General features: G+C 38.3%; 1 protein-coding gene and 1 long non-coding RNA gene across 7 annotated transcripts in view; one reads left to right on the top strand and one right to left on the bottom strand.

Annotated features, from left to right (window-relative positions):
- The window catches only part of TNPO1 (transportin 1), a 102,876-nt gene that overhangs the window by 44,823 nt on the left and 30,226 nt on the right, over positions 1-27,827 (bottom strand). For 2 of the 6 annotated variants that reach the window (XR_014831498.1, XM_003359811.6), the window contains exons 1-6: positions 16,644-16,777; positions 16,396-16,509; positions 13,558-13,633; positions 9,837-9,986; positions 5,906-6,012; positions 3,158-3,291 (exon numbers count right to left, since the gene is read on the bottom strand). Coding sequence is in view for 4 of the 6 variants with exons in the window: in XM_003359811.6 (XP_003359859.3) it covers positions 3,158-3,291; positions 5,906-6,012; positions 9,837-9,986; positions 13,558-13,633; positions 16,396-16,500 (572 nt within the window). In the remaining 2 variants the exon portion in view is untranslated. Of the gene's footprint in view, positions 1-3,157; positions 3,292-5,905; positions 6,013-9,836; positions 9,987-13,557; positions 13,634-15,736; positions 16,510-16,643; positions 16,778-27,827 lie in introns of those variants that run through there. The other 4 variants (XR_014831497.1, XM_021076714.2, XM_085002423.1 and 1 more) reach the window with 3 other exon arrangements.
- On the top strand, positions 22,359-27,136 carry LOC146395607 (uncharacterized). Its single transcript, XR_014831525.1, has 2 exons — positions 22,359-22,712; positions 23,440-27,136. It is a non-coding gene; the product is annotated as an uncharacterized LOC146395607 (long non-coding RNA).

The following is a 27,827-nucleotide window of genomic DNA, read 5'->3' as shown; positions in this document are numbered from 1 at the left end:
CTCCATGTATTAATACATCATTCACATTCTTTCCGTGTTAAGTGAAAAATGCAGGTTGTGAAATAATATGTTAATGCTTCTGAGAAAGTGGAAAAGTATCTGAAAGGACAGGTTCACACTCAAGAGTGGGGAGGTTGGATGGGAATTTATTATTTAAGATTTAAAAAACAATGGATATGTATGTCTTTTGAGACTAAAAAATGGAGAATGGAGTTCCACAGTCTGTGTGTGCTGACATCTAACTGAATCCCAAAACAATTGTTAAAAATACACCCATAATCCAATCACTTACTACCTTTCACTTCTCTAGTCCAAACCACATCTCCCAAGAGGACTACCCCAATAGGTTCTATTTCCTGACTTTCGCTATGCCTCACTACCTGTCTGACAAAGAACAAGGTCACCTTATTCAGATTGTTCCAATAAAATAATCTATCTTTTCTACAAAAGGTATGTATTTTTAAGCTTTGCAGGCCACATAAGACCTCTGCGGCAGCTTTACTACCTGCCCACTCCCCAGCCTTTTAAAACATGAAATCATTTATGGCTCACTGGTCATAGATGGATTTGGCCCCATAGGTCAGAGTTTGCTGACTAATGACCTAGACATTCCTTTATAATGTGGCTAGTCCCTACCTCTCTAACTTCATTTCCTACAATGCTACAGTTTTTTTCTTTTGCCATGGTAAGAAGTTTGTTCCTAACTCCGGGGACTTTGTACTGCAGTTTAGTCTTAAAATGTTCTTTGCTTTGATCAAAGACTTGCTACTTTACTTTGTTCACGTCTCGGGACAACCTTTACAGAGATAAAATACCTTTGAATCACTGTCTAACCCCTTATTCTGGTTGTTTTCCCACAGTATTTATCATGAAATAGTATTCATCACAAGGCAGGGGGTGAGTATGAACAAACTGTGTTATTGCCACACAAAGGAATAGTACACAATAGTCAAAACAAGTAAGCTATAGTGACACAACACTATGGATGAAGCCTAGCAACAGAATATTAAGTTTAAAAAGTTTAAATTCAGTTTAATACTTTTGATAAAGTTAAAAAGTGAAACATACATATTCACACTCACACAATACACATACAATAAATTTACTTCTTTAAAAAATGCAAGGGAAGGATAAACTTGGGATTAGCCATAGGCTGTTGTCAAGGTCTTAGCTTTTGTTTTGAGCAATGGATTTGAGCGGTTATAAAAACCAATAAATAACTAAAAACTAAATGGAAGCAGGCCATGAGAATGTGTTGTGAGCTAATAAGAATCATAACCAAATTTTGTGTACCTCTAGAATGATGTTTTAAAATGGCTGATTTTTATTCATGTGAGAGATAAAAATATATTCCTTTGCCTCATTCCACATTCTCAAAGTCCAACCATTATCAAAAGGGAAAAAAACACCATTATGACTACCTAGTAAACACCACTTACACTGCATTAAAAAGGTTTTAAATAATAATACTGAATGGTAGATATTTAGTGCACAGCTAAAATACATACCAGGTAGTCATTTACTCAAATATACCTTTAAATGAAAAGTTCTGACAGTAAGTACAACAGAATCTCAAATGAGTAGTAATGAAAACAAATATGTATTAAAATTACAAAATAAATTTTTTTCTTTACAACTGCACATGGAAATTCCCAGACTAGGGGATGAATTGGAGCTGCAGTTGAAGGCTACCCCACAGTATGGCAGTACTGGATACGAGCTCTATCTGTGATCTGCCCTGCAGCCGGCAGCAATGCTATAACCTTAACCCACGGAGCGAGGCCAGGGACGAGACCTGCATCCTCAGAGAGACAACGTCCAGTCCTTAACCCACTGAGCCATGATGGGAACTCCACAAGAGAAACTTGTATTCAGCAATGATGTACCAATTACCAGGAATATGTTTTTCACTGTTCAGTTTTTCTTTTAATTGCTGAGAACTGGTGACAAAAATAAAGGAGGCAGATTTCCTAGGGAACACGAACTTCTCTATTTAATTAACTATACCAGGAAGAGAAACATTTTATTTTAAAAATTAATTTATTTGCATGACACTACCACAAATAAACACCTACTAAGTTCCTATTCTATTAGTACACACTTAATTAAATCGAGGTAAAAAGAGTCAATCAGAGAATATAAGAAAAAGGTGACTGGAGTCCCAATTACTCTCTGATCACACTGTTGAAACTATAATCCTTTGGAATACAGGCTGGAATCATGAAGTCCCAATGGGCATCTGAACTAATATACAGACCATTCTTACACCAAAGTTCATGACTTGAATGCTTCTAAATCATTGCCTCTTTAATAACTGCATAATTTTTACTTTAGTACTATGTTTATTCTACAGAAAGCATGAAATAATGACAAGTGGATATAAAAATCAAAGCAACTGACAATCAGAAGAAAAAGTACTAACTTCTCCACAGAAACAATGAACAAAAGTCAAGAAAAGAAATGGGGAGCATAACTGCCTGGGGAACTTTTGGTGAAATAACAGTTAAACACACTTCAATAGTGTAATAAAAGCATCATGATTATTATATAGGTTGATAGGACAACTGATTGTAATAAAGGCTAATTTAATAGCCTAAATATTTCAATAACTATATGCTAGGAACTGTTCAAGGAACTAGAATAAAGAGGAACACAAAGCAGACAATGTTAACTCCAGGACCAGCCAACCAGGCCTACTATGTGCTTTCAGGTGCACTCAAAAAATCCTTCCACCTTCATGCTTAAAATGTTTTTATAATTAGAAGCAAAACCCTTAAAACTAAAATTACTTAATAATAGATAGCATATTGAAGGAATTTCTACTACGTACTTGTACTTGGAAAAGTGCATAAATAAAAACACAAAAGAAACCCCAATGACCCCCCCCAAACACAATTCATTTTAGCTTTACACAAAGGGCTTTAAAAGTGTGACTGTTAACCCCTATAAATGTAATTAACCATACAGAAAGTAGAAAACTGTCCATATTCAAAGCAAATTTCATCAGGGTCAATCAACATTTCACAGGCTATTATTAAAGGAATAAATTTCAATTATCAAAAGTCCACCTTTATAAAAATATTAGGTAATACAAAGTAAGGGAGGGGTCAGGTCTGCATCAGTTTATAAATTAATTGAATACTGGCTATATAGATACCTTATTTTTGGACTGCTGTGCTTGAAGAACTGTAAAAATTTGGGAATCATGATGTTGAGAGGACGGTCTAAAACATCACTATCTAAAATCTCAGCAGAATCTTCACAAATCTTCTGAAGAGCTCCAAATGCTCCCTGTAAAGGATATTTCGGTTATGAGAATTAAAAGTGAAGACCATTTTATTTATTTTTGGCTGTACTTGATGTGGAAGTTCTTGGACCAGGGTCCGAACACGTGCCATAGCAGCAACCAGTGCCACAGCAGTGACATTACCGAATCCTTAACCTGCTGCACCACAATGGAACTCCAAACTGAAGCCATTCTAAAAACAAATTAAGGAATATTAACGAATCTGTATGGATAAATGCTTTCAGCCCACATAAAATCTGCCTCATAAAAATCAGTACTCTGGGAGTTCCTGCTGTAGCACAGTGGAAACAAATCCAACTAGCATCCATGAGGATGTGGGTTCTATCCTGGGCTTCACTCAGTGGGTGGGTGAAGGAGCCAGTGTTGCTGTAAGCTGTGGTATAGGTCACAGATGTGGCTTGGACCCTACACAGCTATGGCTGTGGCATAGGCCTGTAGCTGCAGCTCTGATTCGACTCCTAGCCTGGGAACTTTCATATGCCACTTCTGCGGCACTAAAAAAAAAAAAAAAAAAAATTGGTACATTGAATATTGAATCATCAATGTAACAAAAATTTTTTATACCACTGTGTTATCTAAAACCTCAGTTTAAAAATGGTAGCATGGGAGTTTCTGTTGTGGCTCAGTGGTTAATGAATCCGAGGAACCATGAGGTTACGGGTTTGATCCCTGACATTTGCTCAGTGGGTTAAGGATCCAGCGTTGCCGTGAGCTGTGGTGTGGGTCACAGACGTGCCTTGGCTCCCGTGTTGCTGTGGCTAGCAGTTACAGCTCTGATTGGACCCCTAGCCTGGGAAACTCCATATGCTGTGGGAGCAGCCCTAGAAACGGCAAAAAAAAGACAAAAAAAAAAAAAGGTAGTATGTTTTAATTTGAGCATTAAATGACAATTTTGGTTGGCAGAGATTGTAATAAATGTTATTTAACTCAAAAACCTAACTTCTAAATAATCATGCCAATTTTGACTTAACACTAATTTTTCTCTTACTAAAGACCAGTTACTAAAATGGAATGTAAAATTCTATACTTAAGTATAAGTGTATTTAACCACTGAGTCCTCTTTTTTTTGAAGTACAAAAAGAAGTCTTAATTATAATGAAAAAAACCATTTACATGTAAACCATTCATTGACAAAAACTGTTAAAAGTGCAGGCAATTCAAATTGGCAACGACTTCCTTAACAATCATTGAATACCAAAGTGGCTAACCTAATAATCTCTTGTACACAGTATGTAACCTACTAGTTAGCTCAACAATCTACTTTGCTTATAATTCCATCAGCAGCACCTTGCTGCTTATTCTCCACACTACAGTTGATTTAAGAATACTGTTATTTCATGTTAACAGTTTAAATTTTTTATTCTTGGAAAGCACTTAAAATTTTGACCTCCTTCTATGTTGTTATCATTACTCCAAAACACAATTTAAATTTTTGTCAGCTGTTACCTGATGACTAAATACTTTTCTTTTTCTGTAATCTTAAGAGTTTTTTCCAAGGCATTATTAGAAAATGCTTATAAGAGAATTAAAGTTTTTTTTTTTCCTCTTCCTTTGAGGGAGGGAGAAGAGTAACTTAAAGACATTAACTCTCTACCAAGTCAGGTCTGGCAACAAAATGTTAAGAGAAAAACACCAATTTCTTTTTAGGTCTTTTCGTGCCTGCTCTGCCTCCAAGCCTTGCTTTTTTTTTTTGCTTTTTAGGGCTGCACCCACAGCATATGGAGGTTCCCAGGCTAGGAGTAGAATCAGAGCTACAGCTGCTGGCCTACACCACACCCACAGCAACACGGGATCCGAGCTGTCTCTGCAACCTACACCACAGCTCAAGGCAACACTGGATCCTTAACCCACCAAGCAAGGACAGGGATTGAATCCACAACCTCATGGTTACTAGTCAGATTTGTTTTTGCTGTACCACAACAGGAATTCCCAAGCCTTGCTCTTTTTTCAGAGGGAGATAAGTCACTGCCTTAAGTGAGGCAAAACCTCTGAAATGACTTCCATTTAAGAGATTTCTACCCAAACTGGAAGCCAACTAATGAAAGAGATAGTTGAAGTACTCATTAAGTGAGAAATTAAAGGAAAACAAATCCATACAGACTCATGGGGAGCTCTCATCTCCCCAAATGCAAAAGTTGCTATGGATTTGGTCAGTGGCAAACAACAAGCAATTTTAATTAATATGATCAAAACTATACGAGATGTACCTCAGACATACAAAGAGGCACAAAAACAGTTTAGAAACTCTGATAACATACGCATGGTCTGGAAATTTGATAAATTTAATTAAGTCCATGTTGGAAAAATACTACATCACCCAATTAAGCTCGCTAATAGCTGTTTTATATACCTACTCAAGAATAGTTTTGAAACACAAAACAAGGTATTTTTTCTGTAGGAAATACAGTAAAGAGGTTTTATAACTTAGCATTCTTTATAGGAAACAGTGAGATAACTGATTACTAATATAAAACATAAAGGTAAACTTAGGCTTTTCTGAGTTTTTGAAATTTCAGCGAAAATATTTTTTTTCAAGGTTACTAAGACATGACATGACAAAAACAAATGAAAAACCACGTATGATGCAAAAATCCTTACCTCACAAGTGTTGTAATCTTCAGAATCCAAGAGGCTACAGAGTTTTGGTAAGAGGTCAGGCCAATTCTGCAATTCTCCCTTGGAGGCTATAGTTGTAATCAAAATACCTTGAAAGAAAATACACATCTTAGAAAATCTGAATGTACAGTGTTAGATACTGCCGTGTGAACAAGCACAAGCCAATGTGTGTGCTCACCTGTGCACGCATGTGGATGTGCACACACACGTTTAAATGTTCCAAATCAGCCTAAGACTTGCAAATCATGTCAATAATAACATTCATCCAGGACCCTCATATCACCACAGCACATCTGTAGAAAACCCACAGCATAAATCAATCTGTTTCTAATCTTATTTTCCAACATTTCACTCTTTTTATTTTTTATTTTTTTGGGACCACAACATGTGGCATACAAAAGTTCCCAGGCTAGGGGTTGAAGTCAGAGCTGCAGCTACCAGCCTACACCATAGCCACAAGAAAGCCAGATCCCAGTGCCTGTGAACTATACTGCAATTCACGGCCAGATGGTCAATCCACTGAGGGAGGCTAGGGATCAAACCCGCCTCTTCATAGGTAACAGCTGGGTTCTTAACCTGCTGAGCTACAATGGAAACTCCACCCCTTTTTATTTTTAACAAGTATCTGTACAAAAGACTGCGAATGGCTCTTCTCCAACAAAACCAAAATAGTTCTATGAGTTAAAATTACCCCTATTTTATAGAAATTATATATAAGAAGATACACAAAACATCACCCAGAGATTAAGTGTTAGCAGCACTTATCTCTGAGTGATGTGTCTGAATCTGCTAGATTCAAATAAAAAACATATCGGGAAGTTAAGAACAGCTTAATGGTAAGCTCAAGACCTCGACTCATGAGAGGAATCGAAAGTAGATGAGCTATCAATCCAAAAAATCCTACATGATCATTCTTCTGGCAACAATTCCCCTTCTGCAGATAAGCCATACACTCCCACAACAGTTTCTATTTACTGGATCAAGGGTAAATTGCTGGCAAGGTGATACTAGAATCTTGGAGGATGAGTAGCACATCTATGATCATGTCACTCCAAGCAGATTACTTCAACTATGCTGTGTAGCTTAGTTGTGATAGCTAAGGATTATACAAAATAAATAAAAACATAACAAAAAAGTTTTGCATTAATATTTCCCCCGCCTTAGTAAATTTAGCATTTGTAATATAATGTACTATGCTTCATCTCTTAGCACCATAACTAAGAGAACAAATTGACAGTAGGCAAACTGTATACTCTAGGCTTCAAAATACTAATCTGTAAAAAAAATCTAAAAAAAGAAAAAAAAACAAAATGAGGAGTTCCCATCGTGGCTCAGTGGTTAATGAATCTGACTAGCATCCATGAGGATGCAGGTTCAATCCCTGGCCTTGCTCACTGTGTTAAGGATCTAGCATTGCTGTGAGCTGTGGTGTGGGTTGCAGGCTGGTAGCTACAGCTCCAATCTGACCCCCAGATTGGGAGTCTCCATATGCCTCGGGTGCAGCCCTAAAAAGCTGAAAAACAAAAAAACAAAAAACAACAAAAAAAAAAAAAAAAGAAAAAAAGGATAAGCTCTCTCTTCATAGTTATTTTGAGAATTAAGTGAGATATGCACACAGAACGCCTGGCACACAGCAAATACTCAATACTTATTACCAAATAGCAAATTCCACTGTTTCCACGTAAGTTAAATTCTCTTTGAATTGTCCACAGCTAGTTTTGAGAAGCTTGCTCCCAAAAGTAAAGAGTTAAAAAATCGGAAGAGTAGTTACTGGCCAGTATCTATTGTCCATTAAAAAATTACATGGTAAGGTCAAAGTATTGGTAGCATTTTAAAGCTATGACCCTTATAATCAAATGCCTCCTGGAAAGGTCAAAAATTTTATTCTCTCAAGTTAAAATATAAAATAATTGAGGGAAAGAAAGCTCTGTATCTGCCTAAAGGAAACCAAGCAAGTCTTAAAATAAACAACAGTAGAAATTAAACACAAGCTACAACTTGGTACTAACAGTCTGCTGACAATCACTGACTTCGGTTAAGAGGGTATTAAAGAATGTTGACAGACTGACATATTCAAATTTATCTGGTCCCATATAATCTCATCCACTCTCAAAAAAATCTTCTAATGCCAGCATATATGCAAAAAGTGAAAAATTATTAATTCCCAGTGTATACAACATAAATGGGAGTGAAAACTGGTGTGTTCGGCAATACCTATTAATATCTGAGATATTTAAAAAACTTACCTTGACACACTAATACCACTTCTATAAATGAATTCTATATAAACTTTCCCAACTGTGTATGAATACATATAAAAGGATGTTCACTGAAATAATAAAATTACAAACCAACCATATATCCCTTAATAGGAAAAACAATGTTTTACGTCTCTCAAATGGATTACCACAGACTATGAAATTCAGTCCTTCCAAATACACTTTCCTGGCAAGACTGCCAATATGTACTGTTAAGATTAAATAATTTTTAAAAAGACACATACACTCACTGTCCTTTATTACCAGTGTCAAGGGTTTGGTAGATAATTAGGAGGGTACAGGAGAATAACCTAGGGAGACCTTTTTCTCAAATCATACATACCATCTATCCGTAAAATCAGTTATAATGGCAGTGTTTAATATTTGGAGGAGAATTACAAGTTTCTGCCTCTTTTCCTATTTATTTATTTTTTTGGTCTTTTTAGGGCCACAATCACAGCATATGGAAGTTCCCAGGCTAGGGGTCCAATCAGAGCTGTAGCTGCCTCAGCCACAGCCACGCCAGATCTGAGCCGTGTCTGTGACCTACACCACAGCTCACAGCAATGCCAAATTCATAACCCACTGAGCAAGGCCAGGATGGAACCCGCATCCCTGGATACTAGGCAGGTTCATTACCACTGAGCCATGATGGGAACTCCAAGCTGCTGCTTAATTAAGAGATCAACTGGGTACTTCTTTTTGGCTGCCCCGAAGCATATGGAGTTCCCTAGCCAGGGATCAGATCTGAGCTGTAGTTGCAACCTACGCCGCTCCTGCAGCTATGCTGGATCCTTTAACCCACTGTGCCAGGCCAGGGAGTGAACCTGCATCCTGGTGCTGCTGATCCTGTTATGCCACAGTGGGAACTTTTAAACTGAGTAATTTTCAAACCCACCATGAGACAAAATACACAAATGCAAACTTTTAACGAAAATGATTATGGAGGTTCTTAACTGACTGCCATTTAACCAAACCGCCAGATTAACAGAAGCTTTCCAGGTCCTTGTAAAATGTAGCTACTGAAACCCCATGGCATATTGGTGGGCTATTCCACAGTACACATCTATTTCTGCTTATACCAGGTGATACGTGCTCGAAGTCAGTTGTGTTAGCTCCTAAACCTATTTATACCAGTTCCTCTAAGCATTACAACACAATATTCTATAATACAAAGTTGTTCCCTCCCTGAAAACAAGTTGAACACTCAAAAGACTCAAATACTGCTGTAATTAGGAATAGACAAGGCAAATACTAAAAACGAGGGGGAAAGTAATAAAAATCTAAGGCTCTATATGGAAGCTGTATTACAAAGTTTTTTACATGAAAAACAAATTGAAACTGGAAATTATACCCCATACAAGAGTATACGAGGAAGACATAATTAAGGACCCCAAAGAAAAAAAGTAGTCCTAAATTAATATCACTTGTTAGTGCCCTAGTCTAACCAGCTTTGATTAAGCAACTACCAGTGAATCGGGTCTCTATTAGGAGTGCTTCTACTGCTTAACTGTTAACATTATTTAAAAAGCAGCAATGTAAATTTTTCTCCATCACAATTCAACTAGAAATGGATGAAAAAATTCCTATGCAAATGGTCTGTCCTATCAAAACCCAGTTACAAACAGGCTAAGCAAAACTGTAACAATACTTACCTACAGTGGCTCTAATCAGAGGAGAGGAGTCACCGATATTGTTTAAACATTCACTCTTAATAAAGTCTGTTACACCATTTGGGAAATTCTGAAAATGTGCTTTCACATTATTCTTCAAAATAAGACCACTCAATGATCTTGTGGGTTCATCTGTAATAAAGTAACAACAGCACTGAGTTTTAAAGTAGTTTTCATTTCAAAATATACAAAGAACAGTAACTTTAAAAGAATTCAAAAACTGATTACATTTCGGTAATTTTGCTGTAACTAGGAAAAAAATATACCATAAGTGATGATCAAATGATTACCATGATTTATAGTTCAGGGTATCTCAACCTCGGCATTATTTGACATTTAGGGCCAGGTAATTCTTTGTTGCTGAGTGCTAAACTGTGCCCTCTAAGACGTTTAGCAGTATCACTGGCCATAAGTGCCAGCACTACCTCTCTAAGTTGTGACAACCAAAAATGTTTTCAGATGTCAAAAGTCTCTTGGGGGCAGTGGGAGGTTAGGGGGTTAAAACTGCACCTGGTTGAGAACCACTGATTTAATCTGAATTACTTTGGTTTACATATGGCCACTGTACTCAAGCTTTATTGGAACATGATATAAACATCAAATTACAGATCTGAAAGTATTAGTCTCTAAAGATATCCCATTAAAAAATTAAGTGGACAAGGAATATATGGGATCACCTTCACATACAAATAATTTTCGTTCAATTATAGCATGTTTTCACTTGCCCCTGAGCAAAAAAAAAAGGGGAGTAAAACAAATTTTAAATTTTCAAGTTTTTTAAAAAATAGAATTTACTTAAAGTAAGTTTAATCCATAGACGATGTTAACAAATTTTTAAGAATTGATTTAATACTAGCAGAATATAACTGATGCTTTAACAACTGGAATCATGAACAATACCAACAATACTTTCTAAATGCTAATTAGGTACTAATCGTTGCTAAGTGCTTTCCAAGTAATTTTGCATTTATTTATTCCTCATAACCTCATGGGACAGGAATTATCATCTCCACTGCACAAACAAGGAAACTGAGGCCATTACCAAATTCACACAAGGATACAAAGTGGGGAAGCCAAAATATCAACCTTAGGAGTCTGGCTCCAGAGCTTACACTTGATGTACTAAACAGTATCATCCTCCTCTAAGGGCTAGAAGACATGAAGAGCTGGTGTACTGAACAGAGTATGCTCTCAGAGCATTGCTTTTAAAAAATAAATACCCCAAGCCTGTTTATAGTTAGAATGCTCCCAAAGTCTGATTGGCACTGAAATCTTCCAAGGGTAAAAGCTTCCAAGAGGGAGGCAAAAAGATAGCATTTCTTTGCAAATAAACCCCATTCAATCCATTGCAGCAATTACAGCCTACAAGCTTTTTACATCACTCTTTAAAATGTCTTATTGGTTTCAATTAGCACCAATCAGTAACTTAAAATGAAACAAAAATACTTATGAGTTCCCACTGTGGCTCAGTGGTAACAAACTGGACCAGCATCCATGAGGATTTGGGTTAGATCCCTGGCATCGCTCAGTGGGTTAAGAATCCAGCGTTGTCCTGAACTGTGGTGTGGGTTGCAGATGTGGCTTGGATCCCAGATTGCTGTGGCGTGGCACTGGGCAGCAGCTGCAGCTCTGATTCAACCCTTAGCCTGGGAACCTCCCTATGCTGCAGGTGTGGCCCTAAAAAGCAAAAGAATAAATCCATTTACTAAATATTTAAGTTCTCATAGCATTATCTGGTTACAAACTGTGGGGAAATAACTTCCAAATTAAGAAAAAATACAGAGAGTTCCTGCTATGGCACAGTGGGTTAGTGATCCAGTTTATCTCTATGGCATTTCTAGATCGATCCCCAACTCAGTGCAGTGGGTTAAGGATCAGGCATTGCCACAGCTGTAGCATAGGTCACAGATACCTGGCCCAGGGAACATCTACTTATGCCCCAGATGTGGCAGAAAAAGGAAAAAACAAAAACAATAGTTCCCTCAGGGCACAGCAGGTTAGGGACCTCACTGTAGTGGCTTGGGTTTGATCCCTGACCTTGGAACTTCCAAGTGCCACAGACATGGGGGGGGGGGGGGGAGAAGAAACATCATATGTTTATTATCAAACCAGGAATATTAACTGCTGAATTTAAACATACACTGAAGGACTGTCTAGTTTCTTAAAACTTACATTGAGAAAATTTTTAAAAATTTCCTGTCTCAATCAAAAAATTAGATGTCTTAATCTTACAAATAAAAAAATCCCTAAAATTAACTAGAACATTATTTCAAAATACTTCAAAATAAATCACTATACTGTGTATAGATTATTAAAATCTGAAGTAATATAAGATTAGGGACTTTTTTTTTTTGGTCTTTTCTCTTTAGGGCCAAACCCACTGCACATGGAGCTTCTCAGGCTAGAAGTCTAATTGGAGCTGTTGCTGCCAGCCTACACCATGGCCACACCAAATCCAAGCTGTGTCTTCGACCTACACCATAGCTCACTGCAATGCTGGATCCTTAACCCACTGAGCAAGGCCAGGGATTGAACCGCAACCTCATGGTTCCTAGTAAGATTCATTTCTGCTTCGTCATGACAGGACAGATTAGTGAGATTTTTAAGGCCATTAACCTGCTAGTGCTTGGAGTTGAGACCTCACAGACCATCTAGGTAGTCTAACACAGGCATTCTGTGATTGAAAAAACCCTGAGAGATGAAATGAGTGTTAAGAGTCTAAGGCTTATTTACTACCTAACTCCAAGTGCAGCATTTTTACTAACTGCACTGTGGCTTCTGAAACACCAACCAGTGAAATGGGTACAGTGCTTTCATTTAGAGGATGCTAGTCAGTTGCTCAAAAAATACCTGAGTGCCTTCTGGGTGTCTGACAATATTTCAGGAAGGGAATACTAAAACAATTACACAAAGAACACGTCTCACTACAAGGTAAGCTCCTCGAGGGCAGAGATTCTCATTACCTTTGTTCACTTTTATTGCCCCTGAGCCAGCAAACGCCTGGCAAAGAAGTACTACTCAGTAAATATCTATAAACTAAATAAAGTCTAGAGGAACATATTACCTGTATGAGAAACAGTCATATGACCATGTCACTGAGAAATTCTGGAAATAATTTAAAATTGTTTTAAATTAATTTTTAAAAGCTTCATGCATGCTAGAACTTTTTAAAAAAAGTTACAAGAGCCTATGAATAGAATGATCTTATTTTTGGTTAAAATTTAAAATAGTACATAGCCATATAGGAGTGCAGAATTAATTAAGAGATTAACAATTATTTGAATGGTAGGATTATATGTGATTTTTCATTTTGGTTATCGGAGCTTTCAGTCAAATATGATCACACAGTTATTTAGCAAATCCTGCATTCAAACTGGGTATTAAAAGAAATAAATCTTTATGACATTCATAAGGAATTTAGTACAAGGACTAAAACAAAACACCAAAGCAGAATTTGCAACATTCTTTTCACTTGCAAAGAATGAGGGAATTTATTACAAAAACACACAATTAACAACTGAATGCTCATCAAGCATCCAAATGCTTAGAGTAGTAACTCTCGCAATTCCACATCTTCAAAGCAACTGGTTACTACAAAATGAAACCCTTAGAAATGAAAAAAATCTCATTACATTTTAACACATCTCAAAGACATTTTTAAAGTGTAAAAAACTTCTAAGTAATCAATACAAACCTTACTTACCTTCAGATTTTAGTTTTGTAAGAACAAAAATCAGGTAGTTGTTAAAGTCTGGATATTGATTGAGTTGTTCCAGTTTCTAGAACAAACAGTAGTTAAGGAAACTGCTCAGTGTAATCTACAGAAGAAATTTAAGTACTTTAAATCTAAAAATCAAGAATCTCTTGTAATTTTTAGTCTTCTACTTTTTTTTGGTAGGAATAAAGTTACCTTATTAAAACCATCAATAGGTTATTCTAAGAACACACCAGTGGTTGTGTAAAACCTCTTGGGTGCTTTACGGTTGAAAGAGTAAACCTAATATTTTACAACAATTATATTTAAAACGACATAAGCCAAGATGCACCATCAACATAGGCACACATCACAGTAAAATTTTTTTTCAAAACAATTTCTTTGACTTACTTGAACTTAAAAACCTAACCAGAAAAGTAGGTATCAAAATGACAAAATAAAAACCATTCCAGAGAAACAAAAACAAGTCTTTTAAAGGTCATTTGGGGAAATTATAAAATTGCCTTTTAACAAAATATTTTTAGACTCATTTGCTCTTTAGAAATCAAAAATTAAGATAAAATGCTATTCATGTGCAAGTCTACATATCAAATCTTATTACATAGAGTCAGTATTACAAAACTATTACCTTGCAATAGTTCTACTATAGTGCTTGTCCACACCTCACCCCACATCTAACATTTCCAGACCAAGTGTGCAGCTATTTCATTCTGTGGATAAACAATGACATAATGCCACTGTCTTTCTTCGAGCCCTCTTAATCCTGATATGCTTTTTAATAACACCCTTAATAGTGTTTTATTAGATGAAAATCAGCTAATTTTTTCAATAGACCTAAACCTTTAGGTTAAATCCATGATACATACTCCAGGTACACCATTATTACCTATTCATTACACAGAATACTATCTCAGTGTTCAGTGATTGGAACGTGACCATGAAGATACATTTCTCTAGAAAAACTTCAAAGTGTAAACTACTTTCTCTGGCCAAAAAATTCCACTGACTTCTTTAGTGAATGGCCAAGATTAATAGCACACTGATATGCTAATAATTTTTCATAAATATTCTTAATAAGGTTTACTTTCTTAAAACTCAAGCTATGTATCCATACTAATAACGGTCTTTCAAACAGTGCTCAAGCCTATACAAAAACAGTAATTAAATACATTCTTTCCTAAGGAGACACAAAAGAACAATGTCGTCATTAGGCACTTTGAAAATACAAAGCAGTGTGTCTTTTTAAATACGTTTAATCTCTACCTACTGAAATTTAATTTGTTCCTTAAGCAGAGGGCATCCTATGCTCCAATCACACAGAATAAACTGTAAATGTGACTGTTAGTCTGATACTGTGCCTAGCATTTAAAAGTTATTTAATAAACATGTCTAACACAAGAAATGACATACAGTTCTGAATAAGAAATTACAATGCGGTTTTGGGCTAACTTAAGAAATAACTGTCATATAACACCCACAATTTATCAAATATTAAAATTCTATCATTCCTGCGGCTGTGACAACACAAAATAAGACCTAGCCACAACTACGTTTCAGATACAAGCTCCAACACACTTCAAAATGAGTATTCTTCTCAGTACTAGCAGTATCCAAGCAAAACAGCTTAAAAAAAAAAAAAAAAACCAAGTAGACCTAAATCATTAACACATCCATTTTTAAATGAGCAGTATTAATTAATCAAGAGCCTAGATACTTATCTATTGAAAGTTTTGTACTAGCAATGCAGTATTTCTTTGAAAAACTTATCTACCACAGAGCCTCAAATAATTTTACGTTTATGTGTTTCAAATTTAAGTCCAAACTACACCAAACATACTTATTAAGCAATTTTCCTGCTAGTTAACAATAACAATTAAGAGGTTTTTGCAAAAATAGTTAAACTTTCTAAAGAATTAACTTCATCTTAACATAGCGAGATAAAAAGGTTATTTATGATCGGGTGAATCTGTTTCCTTTATAGGACGCAGTAAGAGCTCTTCATTTGACCACAGCTTAGGGTACTACAAAAAGCACACACTGCAGAGGTTTTGCCTAAGCTTTTCCGCCTCTAAAATCGTAGCAACAGGACCGCCAAGCCAGCAAACTCGATAAAGACGGGTAACTGAGCAGACAGTCCTAAGCCAAAGACTGAAAAAGAAAATCTCACTTGGGAGCCAGGAAGCTTGCAACAGGTGTTGGCAGAAACAGTTCCGGGGTGAGGCCTGAGACCCCTCAGGTCTAGTTCTCCAGGGCTTCAGGGCAAATGCCTGGAAGAAACCCCAGGCCCAAGACGAAGGCAGTTCAAACCCCGCGCCAGCTCCACCCCACTTCAGGCCGGCGAGCCCCGCAGCACACACAGCGCCCTCCAGCCGGCCTCCCGCACGGTCCGCCGCCCCCACCGCAAGGGCGCATTGTGTGAGACAGCGCGTCGGGGGTCGGGGTCGGCGCCGGCACCCGGCCGTTCCAGCCTGCGCCGCTCTAATCCCCCGTAGCGAGTCTGCGGCGGGCGGGGACGGTGCGGCCCCACCAGCGCACATGTCGTGATCCCGGGCGGCGGCCGGGAGCCCCCGCCTCCCGCGGGCCGGAAGCCGGCGGCGGCGGCGCCCAGGACCCGGGGCACGAGGGCCGCGTGCGCGAGGCGCCGAGCAGGGGCGGCGGCGGCGGCGGCGTGAGGGCCTCTCCCCGCGGGCCGGCGGGCGGACGGAGGGCGGAGGGATCCGGGGAGCGGGAGGAGGGGGAGGGGCGGCGGGAGCCACCCGGCCGCCGAAGAGCTGGGCCCGCGCCGGGCGAGCTGCGCGGGCGGCGGCGAGGCCTCGCAAAGGATACTTGTTGCACGGTTCTCTGGATGGTGGTGTCTGGGGACTGAGACTCCTTCAGCAGCTGCAGGATTTGCTGAAGCCCTTGCTCGTCAGGTTTCCACTCATACTCCATCTTGGTTTGCTGCAAATAAAGCCAGACACAGGAAGAGACGGAGCAAATGTTACTCCTCGTACACAGGCCCGAGGGCTTTCCGCGCCGAGCAACCCCCCTCTGCCCCGCCAGAACGACCCCTGCATTCGCCGGATGCCTCGGACCTTCCTGGGGTGCCCCGAGGGAAGTCTCAGACGGTGAAAGCCAGGGGAACTGATCCCAGCCGCTCGGCCGCCAACGTCTGCTGCTGCTGCTACCGCCGCGGCCGCCGAGCGCAAGGAGCCGACCGGACTGAGTCACCGCGAATTTGCAATCTGGCCCCTAGATCCGCTCACGGGAGCCCCCTGGGTCCTAGTGCCACGCAGTTTTATCCAACCCAACCGAACTCTAGTTCAGTCCAGATTATTACTGATTTAAGGGCTAATCAAAAACCAAGTCCTTATCAAAACCCCTGCAAAACACCTGAATAGATCCGATTTGGGGTTTAGTCATCTTAAATTAACATGGTTAGTAATTACGAAAAACTGTAATAAGGAAAAAAGCGCGATAACTCCCGGCAGCACAACAATACTTAGAAGAAATAAAAATGTTAACGTTTCAATTTGATATATAAAGCACTACATATTAATATTTAGTCTAAAATATTAAAGATGCATTGCAATCACAACCCATACTTCAATATACTCAATTTTGTATTTACAGTTTCAGAACTTGACTGAAAAAAAAAATGCGTTCCCCTGTAAACTTCAACTTTTGAACTGAAATGAAATAAATTTTATCTGAAATGACCACATTTCACAACCAATGATTTGGGTCTGAAGGAAAAACAAGAAAAATAATGTAATTTTACAACCAGATAGTTTTATTCTATTAATGTTTTCATATATATTTTCTCACTTTATTACCACTCCGACAACAGGTGTTATTTGCCCCCATGTGGCAATGGTGGAGCAAAAAGATCTGAGCAAATTACCAGTTAATTAAGACTGGGAGGAGAATACAGGTTTCTCAAACTACTATGCGTTGCACCTGCTACAATCAATGGAAACTATTACATCAATGACACAGTTTCCTTAAAACTAAATATGTAAACAAAAACAAAACTTAAGTATCAAGCAAAAAAATTCTTGCATTAATGTCCTTCAGAAGTGGCCACCAGTGGGATCATTAGGCCAAAATAAGTATATCTAAAATTTTCTAATAGTTATTACTAGATTACTTTCCCAAAATGGTTATGCAACCAAAAGTCACCAATGTTTCCCAAATATCCACGAGCATGTTCTTTTAATTTTTGCAAATCTTATGGGTGAATATTTTAAATTCCTCCTGATTCTGGAGTGGGGAGGGAGTGGGAGAAGTGGGGAAGGGGAACCTAAAAGTCTGAGCCTTAGTTATGAGTCAGAGCTGCTACCATGCGTATCTCACCTGGTGAGGTGACAAGTAGGACAGCCTACTTAAGTCCTTAGTTGCCTTTCTGAACAAAAAACTAATGCCAGAGGCTAATAGCAGCTAAGTCCGAAAGATACCTTCATCATATCCATCCTGAGGATGACTCCCCATAATATCATAATAGCAATCTTCCTTCTTTTTTCTTGCACTCAAATAACAGAATTCTTTTTCTTTTTGAATAGCTTTGTATTAACATTTAATCTGATCAGCCTATGATAATGGGATAGGGAAAACGGAGATAGACCTTTCCTCACACCTTACTCAAGTCATCTGGGAACAAAAGGCTACCAAAAATATTTGATTGTTCTCATTAATTATTAGAGAAATGCATATCAAAACTATAATGAGGTACACTTCACACCAGTCAGAATGGCCATCATTAGTAAGTCTACAAATAACAAATGCTGAAAAGGATGTGGAGAAAAGGGAACTGTCCTACACTGTTGGTGGGAATGTAAATTGGTATGATCACAATGGAAAACAGTATGGAGGTACCTCAAAAAACTAAATATAGGAGTTCCCGTCGTGGCGCAGTGGTTAACAAATCCGACTAGGAACCATGAGGTTGTGGGTTCAATCCCTGCCCTTGCTCAGTGAGTTAACGATCTGGCGTTGCCGTGAGCTGTGGTGTAGGTTGCAGACGCGGCTCGGATCCCGAGTTGCTGTGGCTCTGGCGTAGGCCGGTGGCTACGGCTCCGATTGGACCCCTAGCCTGGGAACCTCCATATGCTGCAGGAGCGGCCCAAGAAATAGCAGCAACAACAACAACAACGACAAAAGACAAAAAAAAAAAAAAAAAAAAACTAAATATAGAACTACCATATGATCCAGCAATCCCACTCCTGGGCATGTATCCAGACAAAGCTTTCATTGAAAAGGATACACGCACCTGTATGCTCATGGCAGCACTATTCATAATAGCCAAGACATGGAAACAACCTAAATGTCCACTGACAGATGAATGAATTAAGATGTGGTACATATACACAATGGAATACTACTCAGCCATAAAAAGAACAAAATAACGAATGCCACTTGCAACAACATGGATTGGACTAGAGACTCTCATACTAAGTGACATAAGTCAGAAAGAGAAAGACAAATGTCATATGATGTATCTTATATCTGGAATCTAATGTATGGCACAAACGAACCTGTCTACAAAAAGAAACACACCCTTGGACATGGAGAACAGACTTGTGGTTGCAAAGAGAAGGGGAGGGAGTGGGGTAGACTGGGAGGTTGGGGTTAGTAGATGCAAACTATTGCATTTGGAGTGGATAAGCAATGAGATCCTAGTGTGTACTACAGGGGAGCTAATTTAATCATTTGTAATGGAACATAATGGAGGATAATGAGAGAAAAAGAATACATATATATATGTATGTATGTATGACTGGGTCACTTTGCTGTGCAGCAGAAATTGACAGAACATTGTAAATCAACTGTAATAAAATTTTTTTAAAAAAATTAACACATCAAGGAGTTCCCATCGTGGCACAGTGGAAATGAATCTGACCAGGAACCATGAGGTTGAGGGTTTGATCCCTGCCCGCGCTCAGTGCATTAAGGATCTGGCGTTGCCATGAGCTGTGGTGTAGGTCGCAGATGCAGCTTGGATCTGGCATTGTTGTAGCTGTGGTGTAGGCTGGCAGCTATAGCTCTGATTAGACCCCTGGCCTGGGAACCTCCATATGCCGCAGATTCGGCCCTAAAAAGACAAAAGACAAAAAAAAAAAAAAAAAAAATTAACACATTGAAAAAAATAAAAATTAAAAAAACATTTGATTGCTAACAGCTTGATAAGAGATCTCAGGCTACTCTGAACTTCCACACCACATTTTCATTATTATGCAACCACTGCCACCGCTATCTCCAGAACTTACCACATTTCAACAGCCATCAGAATTAGGAAGACTCTTACAGGGTTGCCAGAGATATCACAGGGATATTTAGATAATGTCTGAAGTACTTCAGGTTAACGAAGCAAATCATAATTATGGTGTAGAAATCATTTAAATAGTAAATACATCAATTAAATAGAACATCAAGATTAATACTACATTTTCTTAAAATAATTACCATTCTTTTGGCATGTTGAAGACTCAGGTACAAATGTTCAAAAAGGCAAGCAGGGAGTTCCCGTCGTGGCGCAGTGGTTAACGAATCCGACTAGGAACCATGAGGTTGTGGGTTCAATCCCTGCCCTTGCTCAGTGGGTTAACGATCTGGCGTTGCCGTGAGCTGTGGTGTGGGTTGCAGACACGGCTCGGATCCCATGTTGCTGTGGCTCTGGCGTAGGCCAGCCACTACAGCTCCGATTGGACCCCTAGCCTGGGAACCTCCAAATGCCACGGGAGTGGCCCAAGAAATGGCAAAATGACAAAAAAAAAAAAAAAAAAAAAAAAAACAATAACAACAACAACAAAAAAACCAAAAAGGCAAGCAGTACTTCAAATTCTTCTTTTAGACTACCCAAGTTCATGCCGACTGCTCAAGAAATTCGGTGGTATGTCCCTCCTCCTCACAAAAAGGCATTTCAATAAGCCAAAACAGTCATGTGAACTACCTAAACAGACAATGGCTGGAATAAAAAGCTTGCAAGAGCTAAGTTACTGTAAGATAAACTATTAGGCTTCAGAAAAACTAAAACTTACTCAAGAGCCCTAAGCTGTAAAGAACTTGAATTTACATTAAAAGTTTGAATTTACTAGAGTTGATGTGAGATCAAGAAGGCAGACTGTTTGAAAAAAATTAAAATATGTAGTTTTTTCCCTGCTCAAGAAGCTGTAAAGTACAGTTTAAAAAGTGGAGAGATGGTCTGGACTCGACCAACCTAAATTTAAATCCTAGGTTTTCAACTGTGTAGCTATGAAAACCTGGGCAAGTTAATCTGAGTCTCAGTTTCCCAACTATACAATGCGAATATACTAACTCTGTAAGAGCATTATAGGTAACTGCCTGGCATACAGTATGGTTTAAAATATAGTAGTTTTAATTGTTACATCAATGATTTTCTACTACCTGCAAGATAAAATTTAACTTCTGTTCATGTAAGAGGCTCTTCATGATCTGGTCCACTACCTCCAGAGACAGCTCAACCTCTTACAACTCAACCTCCAACTTCCATGCCGCAGCAATTCCAACTGCACCTTTTGCACTCCTAAGCCTTTGAATATAGATTTCCATCTGGAATGCCCTCTTTAAGTATGACCATGTGGCAAACTCTATCTCACTCTTCAGAGACATCCTTATCTACTCAGTTTCCAAATATCTGAGTCTCCTTTGGCACTATGATTGATCCTGGATGCCATTTCTCTTCTGTGACAGGATTGCAGGACCTCCCCACAAGATTTAAATTGTGTTTTTCATCACAACACTACAGTTTATGGCTATTTCCTCTTTAGAAACTATCATAATTATTTCTAGATCTGTCTTAGCAACATGTCATGTATTTCTTGAGAGCAGTGACAGTGCCTTTTTGCCCTCAGCCTAGCAGCGTGATTCAATCAATATTTACTGAAAAAATACTATTGTTGTTCATTACTCAAATACTATTATTGTCCATTAATTCAAGTAAATAAATTTAAGTTGAGCAACTACCATGTACTCAGTGAGCATTCAAGATTCAAAGGTAAGTGGAGTTCCTGTCGTGGCTCAGCAGTAACGAACCCAACTAGTATCCATGAGGAAAAGGGTTCAATCCCTGGCCTCGATCAGTGGGTTAAGGATCTGGCGTTGCCATGAGCTTGTGTAGGTCGAAGACGCAGCCTGGATCTGTTGTTGCTGTGGCTGTGGTGTAGGCCGGCAGCTGTAGCTCTGATTCGACCCCCAGCCTGGGAGCTTCCATATGCTGCAGGTGTGGCCCTAAAAAGACAAAAAAAAAAAAAAAAAAAAAAAAGATTTAAAGGTAGGTAAAATACTGCTCTTGCCTTAAGTTCTCATTTAGTGATAGAAACAGATGCATTAGCTACAAATGAAGTATATAAATGAAGTGCAATAGGAAGAGAGAGGAAAGAGAATACACTCTGCAAGGAAGAAAAAACTGCTTTTCTCCATCTGCTTCAGAGTCTTTTTCTTCTCCTAATTTCAATTAAATTCAAACAAGCATATACTGAACAGTCAGATGTTTCCAACTGTATGGTGAAATCACTTATGAATGTGATAAGTGTTACCATCAGTGACATGATTTCCCAAAATGGTGAACAATTCTTGGTAGAGATCTGAAAATAAGGTACAATCTTCCTTCAAAAATGTAGCAGTTTTATTCCTGGAGAACTCAAAATTTGACTAAAATCCTACAAAAAAATTCCACAGGCACATATGAAACTGAGTTAGGTTCTAGGTTCTGACAGTTATAAACAGATTTTTTTCATCTATCTGATGACCTCATGGGACATTCAAAAGTCATTCAGGGCTCCAGACAATTCTTTTTTTTTTCCCTTTTTTTTTTTCAGGGCTGCACCTGTGGCACATGGAAAGTCCCAGGCCAGGGGTCAAACTGGAGCTGCAGCCACCAGCCTACACCACAGACACAGCAACCTGGGATCCGACCCGCATCTGCAACCTACACCACAGCTCACTGAAATGCCTTAACTCACTGAGTGACTGAACCTGCATCCTCATGGATACTAGTCGGGTTTGTTTCCGCTGAGCCACAAGGGGAATGCCTAGACAATTCTTTTTTTTTTATTTTTTTATTTTTATTTTTTTTTATTTTTTTTTTTGTCTTTTTGCTATTTCTTGGGCCGCTCCCGCGGCATATGGAGGTTCCCAGGCTAGGGGTCGAATCGGAGTTGTAGCCACTGGCCTACGCCAGAGCCACAGCAACGCAGGATCCGAGCCGCGTCTGCAACCTACACCACAGCTCACGGCAACGCCGGATCCTTAACCCACCGAGCAAGGCCAGGGACCGAACCCGCAACCTCATGGTTCCTAGTCGGATTCGTTAACCACTGCGCCACGAGGGGAACTCCTAGACAATTCTTAATGATGAACATCTGGCACCCTTCAGTCTCACCTACTAAATGACAAAAGAACCACCCCACTCCTAGGACACGCCCCAGAGAGCTGCACTGGCTCAGTGGTGGAGTTTCCTTCATGGCTCAGTGGTTAACGAACCCGATTAGGATCCATGAGGATGTATGTGGGTTCAATCCCTGGCCTTGTTCAGTAGGTTAATGATCTGGTGTTGCCGTAAGCTGTGGTGTAGGTCAAAGATGCGGCTTCGATCCTGCGTTGCTGTGGCTGTGGCGTAGGCCGGGAGCCATAGCTCCGATTCGACCCCTAGCTTGGGAACCTCCATATGCTGCCAGTGTGGCCCTAAAAAGCCAAAAAAAAAAAAAAAAAAAAAAGAGAGTGTGACTATGGTAGGGATAGTACAAGCTGCTGAGGGGACATTATACTAACCCAGTTAAGAGGTCAGAAAGTACATCCTTGAGGAAGTGACTTTTTACTTGAGGTCTAATAGAGATTACCAAAAAGTGAAAGTGAGAGGAAGGCAGAGGCTAGGAAGATCTCACAGACTATGTTAGGGGTTTTGGACTTTATCCTAAAGCTAAAAGAAAGCTTGTGAAGAGGGTTGTAAACTGAAAAGATAAGATCAAATAAAAACATGGAAAAGGATTACTCTTCTTGGAAGTAGAAAGGGAGGACAGGTTCATCTTCTGTTGTTTAGCACTACGCTGATTTTCACAATAGGCATATTTTTATAATAAAAATTATTTTAAAAACCCATCAGGCAATGCAGGCCATCACTGAAGAGGCTGGACAAGGCACAGGAAGACCTAACTGTCCAACCCACATTTAAAAGGAGCTCCAGTTTGTTAGGGGAAAGACTGTCGTGTTTCAGAGAGCCTAAATACTACAAAAAATTCTAGTATTTAAATATTAAAGACTTAAAACACGTCTGTTATTCTGTCAATAATAGTGATAGCTAATTATTTTTTTGACTGCCAGGTGGAGTCTTAAGCATTTACAAATGTTAACTAATTTATTCATCAGAACTCTATAAAGTATTAACTACATTTTACAGATAAGTAAGTTGAGGCATAGAGAAGTTACTTGCCCAAGGTAACTCAGACAGTAAATGACAAAGCCATGACTGAAAACCAACTAATTTGGTTCCAGAGTCCAGTCTTTAAGCCCCTGATATACTGCCTTTTAAATAAAAATATAAATTTCTATAACCTTGAAAGTAATCATAAAGAAAACCATCTGCATATTAAAGAAATAACACATATTTGATACCTTTGTAGTGAGGTAAAAGAGAAGTTAAAAATCACCTTTCACTACTGTACAACTTTTAAAGCAGTATATATACCATGTGACAATATAATAAAAATGAGATATTTCAATAGCATTGAGTAAATGAGTTCAAAACATTTTAAATACAATCTTCACAACATTCCTTTCTTCAAAGTAGGTGGCAAGTATTATCTTCATTTGACAAACAGATAAATCAAAATATAGCTTAAGTAATTTGCTGAATCATTAGCTGAATGTGAATCAGATCTTAAAGTAAAATGCCTCATATTGCTTTTTTACAAAAAGATGCTATGATGAACAAGAAAAAAAATCAGAGACAGCCAGAGGGCTAAAAAGAGCATATTTTTAAAAAAAGTTATTTAATATAACTTTTTAAAGAAATTAAATCAAACTTCAGGTACGAAGGGAAAGACGGAATGTCTAAAGGTAGCTGATTATCAATAATTTTTTTAAAAATGAGGGTTTTTAATGTCAAAAAATGAAAATGTCAACAGGCTTGCTAAATTATAGATATCAGTAGAACAGAAGGTTCTTTAAAAGATTTCATAAAGTAATCATAGACTAAGGATCAAAAAAGAAGAGGGGGGAAAAAAAAAAGGAAAGGCAACCATTGAGCCTAAGCTACTTGAGGAAATGAGCTCAACAAGATTAAAGAGCAGGGACCACAGCAAGTAAGGACACTCTGATGTTACATGGTGCTAGGTACACAGTAGGTTTCAAATTGTTCTTAACTGATTGATTAAGGTGATAGATCTACCTCACCACTTGGAAGAATTATGCTAAGAGGTTAAAATTATCCTTTAGCATTATAACTTATTGTCATCAAGAGCTGAAAGATTAAAAGAAAAAAAAAAGAAAATGGAAAATAGGTACTAAAGAAAAGTTAAATGTATTCTTAGACTGCCTTTTCAGGAAGACCTGTGATGATAACTAGACATGTAACTCAAATGCTAAAATTTACAAACAAACATTTTTAAAAAAGAGGCTAGTATCAAAATGAGCAGGTCACAAGAAGGAAAACTTGATCTCAAAATTCACTCTAACCTACAATCAGGTACTCCCTATATAATTCAGCTCATTTAATATTCACAACAGCATTATGAGGTAGATTTTAACTCCACTTTATATTAACTGAGGTTCAAAGAGGTTAAGTAGTTTCCCTGGCCAGCATGTAGCAGATTGTACATTCAAAACCAAATCTGCGTAATTCCAAAGTCTAGACTGTGCCTAGTAATAAGAACCCTGTTATCATTTATGGAGCACTTCTATGTGCCACTTATTATACACTAAGTGATTTAAATGCATGATGATCTCATTTAATAGTAGTAAGGATTATTACCTCCATTTTATAGAAGAGGAACAGGCTTTAAGAGAAATGGAGTAATGTGTCCAAAGTCATAGAGATAGTAAAGAACAAAGGCAGGATTCTGAGCTGAGATCCAGCTGAACTCCGAAGCCTGTGCACTGAACCATGCTACAGTATTATTCTCATTCTGCCACTTCCACGAACATGTGACTAACCTTTAACTGAACTCTTGAGTAGACTTCATGGGTAGGCATCTCTTTTAATTTCTATTCCATGCATAACCAAGAATTCAAAAGTTCTCTGACTTAAGGGTCTCCTTTTTCAGTTCAGGTGTAATAACTGCACTTTGCTTTTAGAGTGCAAACTTTTTATTATACATCAAAATAAAAGGCTGAAGCAGTAATACATATATTTAACTTCTGGTCACATCACTTTCATTATCAGAACACCAATTCTAAAACAGATTAAACTGTGTAATAATTGCTCTCACTTTCCAAGTGTGTTAAGCTATTTAAACCAGTGGTTCTCAGCCCTGATTGCATACTACACTACTAAGAGCTTTAAAAAAATAAGAATGCCGTCTGTTCTCGATGTCCCTCACTGATTCATGCAGGAGAGGGGCCTCAGCACATGGGCATGTTTACACAACTCCTATGTGGTTCTAATATACAGCCAATTGAGAATCATTACACTAACTCAATAAATCTGCTCCTGGCAATGTTCATTAGTTTCTTATTCTAATGACCAGCAGTGTCCTAGCTGTACTAGAAATAACAGACAACAGAAGAAAGAGAACACAGACTGTACTGATTCATATGGACATATTCTAACCACTAGAAAAATGTCTCTGATGAAAACTAAAACATTAAAAACATATTGTTTAAAGTCACATCAGATTTGCACTATTTCATAAGGACTGCATGTGTTGGAAGCTATTAAGTATATTATTTATTTAACTTCATAATTTATCAGTGACAGAGGCTAGGTAAGGAGTTGCACTTAGGTTCTCAGAAATGGAAACTCAGGAAAAGTCAAGATATGGGGGAACATAAAAGTTACTGTTATGTTAATTAAATATGTTAATAATAATTAAAACATACTAGGCAATTTTGATCCTTGATTGGCCAAATATGATTTAAGCTGATAAATCAAATCGACTTATAAATAATAACCACATCTTTCATCAGCTGGCAATATTAAGACTTTAATAAAACTGAAAATAAATAGTTCTAAATAATAAGCCCACACATTAAAATACAAATACACAAAATAAGTAAATTAGGTTCCTGATTCTTTTAGCATTGTAAAGTCATTTAATGAGCTTTACTAGGTATTTTTCCATTGGTACATTCAATTGACTATTATATTTAAATACATCAATCTTATTCCAGCACAATTTTCATTTCTGTGATGCCGATTTAAGAAAATGTTCTTCTGGGAGTTCCAGTTGTAGAGCAGCATGAATGAATCCAACTAGTATCCATGAGAATGCGGGTTTGATCCCTGGCCTTGCTCAACAGGTTAAGGATCTGGCATTGCCGTGAGCTGAGGTGTAGGCTGCAGACATGGCTCAGATCTTTCATTGCTGTGCTGTGGCACAGATGGGGAGCTACAACTCTGATTCGACCCCTAGCCTGGGAACTTCCATATGCTGTGGATGCAGCCCTAAAAAGCACCACATGTTGTTTTGGCTGCACCACAGCATGTGGAAACTCCTGGGCCAGAAACTGAATCCAAGCCACAGCTGTGAAAATCCTTAACCTACTGTGCCAAAGTGGGAACTCTGGAAAAATGTTCTTTTAAAGTCTTCCTCTTGGAGTTCCAGTTGTGGCTCAGTGGGTTAAGAATGTGACATAGTGTCTGTGAGGATGTGGGTGTGATGCCTGGCCTCACTCAGTGGGATAAGGATCCAGCATTGCCACAAGCTGTGGTGTAGATTACATATGAGACTTGGATCTAACATTGCTATGGCTGCAGCATAGGCCAGTAGTTGCAGCTCTGATTTGACCCCAAGCTGGGGAACTTCCATATCCCACAGGTGTGGCCCTAGTAAGTAAGTAAATAAATAAAGTCTTCTCTAAGTATTATAACATAATTGTAAATTCCATCTCAGAATGTTGACTGATCAATACCAAATTGTTTCAGGTCAATATAAGGCTTATTAATTTTCAAAGGACTTTCATATTTTATCTCTCATTTTCAAAACTAAACTGTGAATTGAGGAAAGAGTTTCAATTATGTTAAGTAACTTGCCAGAAGTCAACTGGTTAGTAAATGTTAAAACTTGGATAAAATGAAAACTTCCCAAATTCAAGGAGAGAAATGG

Source organism: Sus scrofa, chromosome 16 (assembly GCF_054392235.1).
Source record: "Sus scrofa isolate SSC_HxYL_T2T_F1_AM1 chromosome 16, Sscrofa_HxYL_maternal_Yorkshire_Landrace_v2.0, whole genome shotgun sequence".
Taxonomy (NCBI): Eukaryota; Metazoa; Chordata; class Mammalia; order Artiodactyla; family Suidae; genus Sus; species Sus scrofa.
The sequence above is the reverse complement of the archived record's forward strand: the minus strand, read 5'-3'. Positions and strand labels throughout refer to the sequence as shown.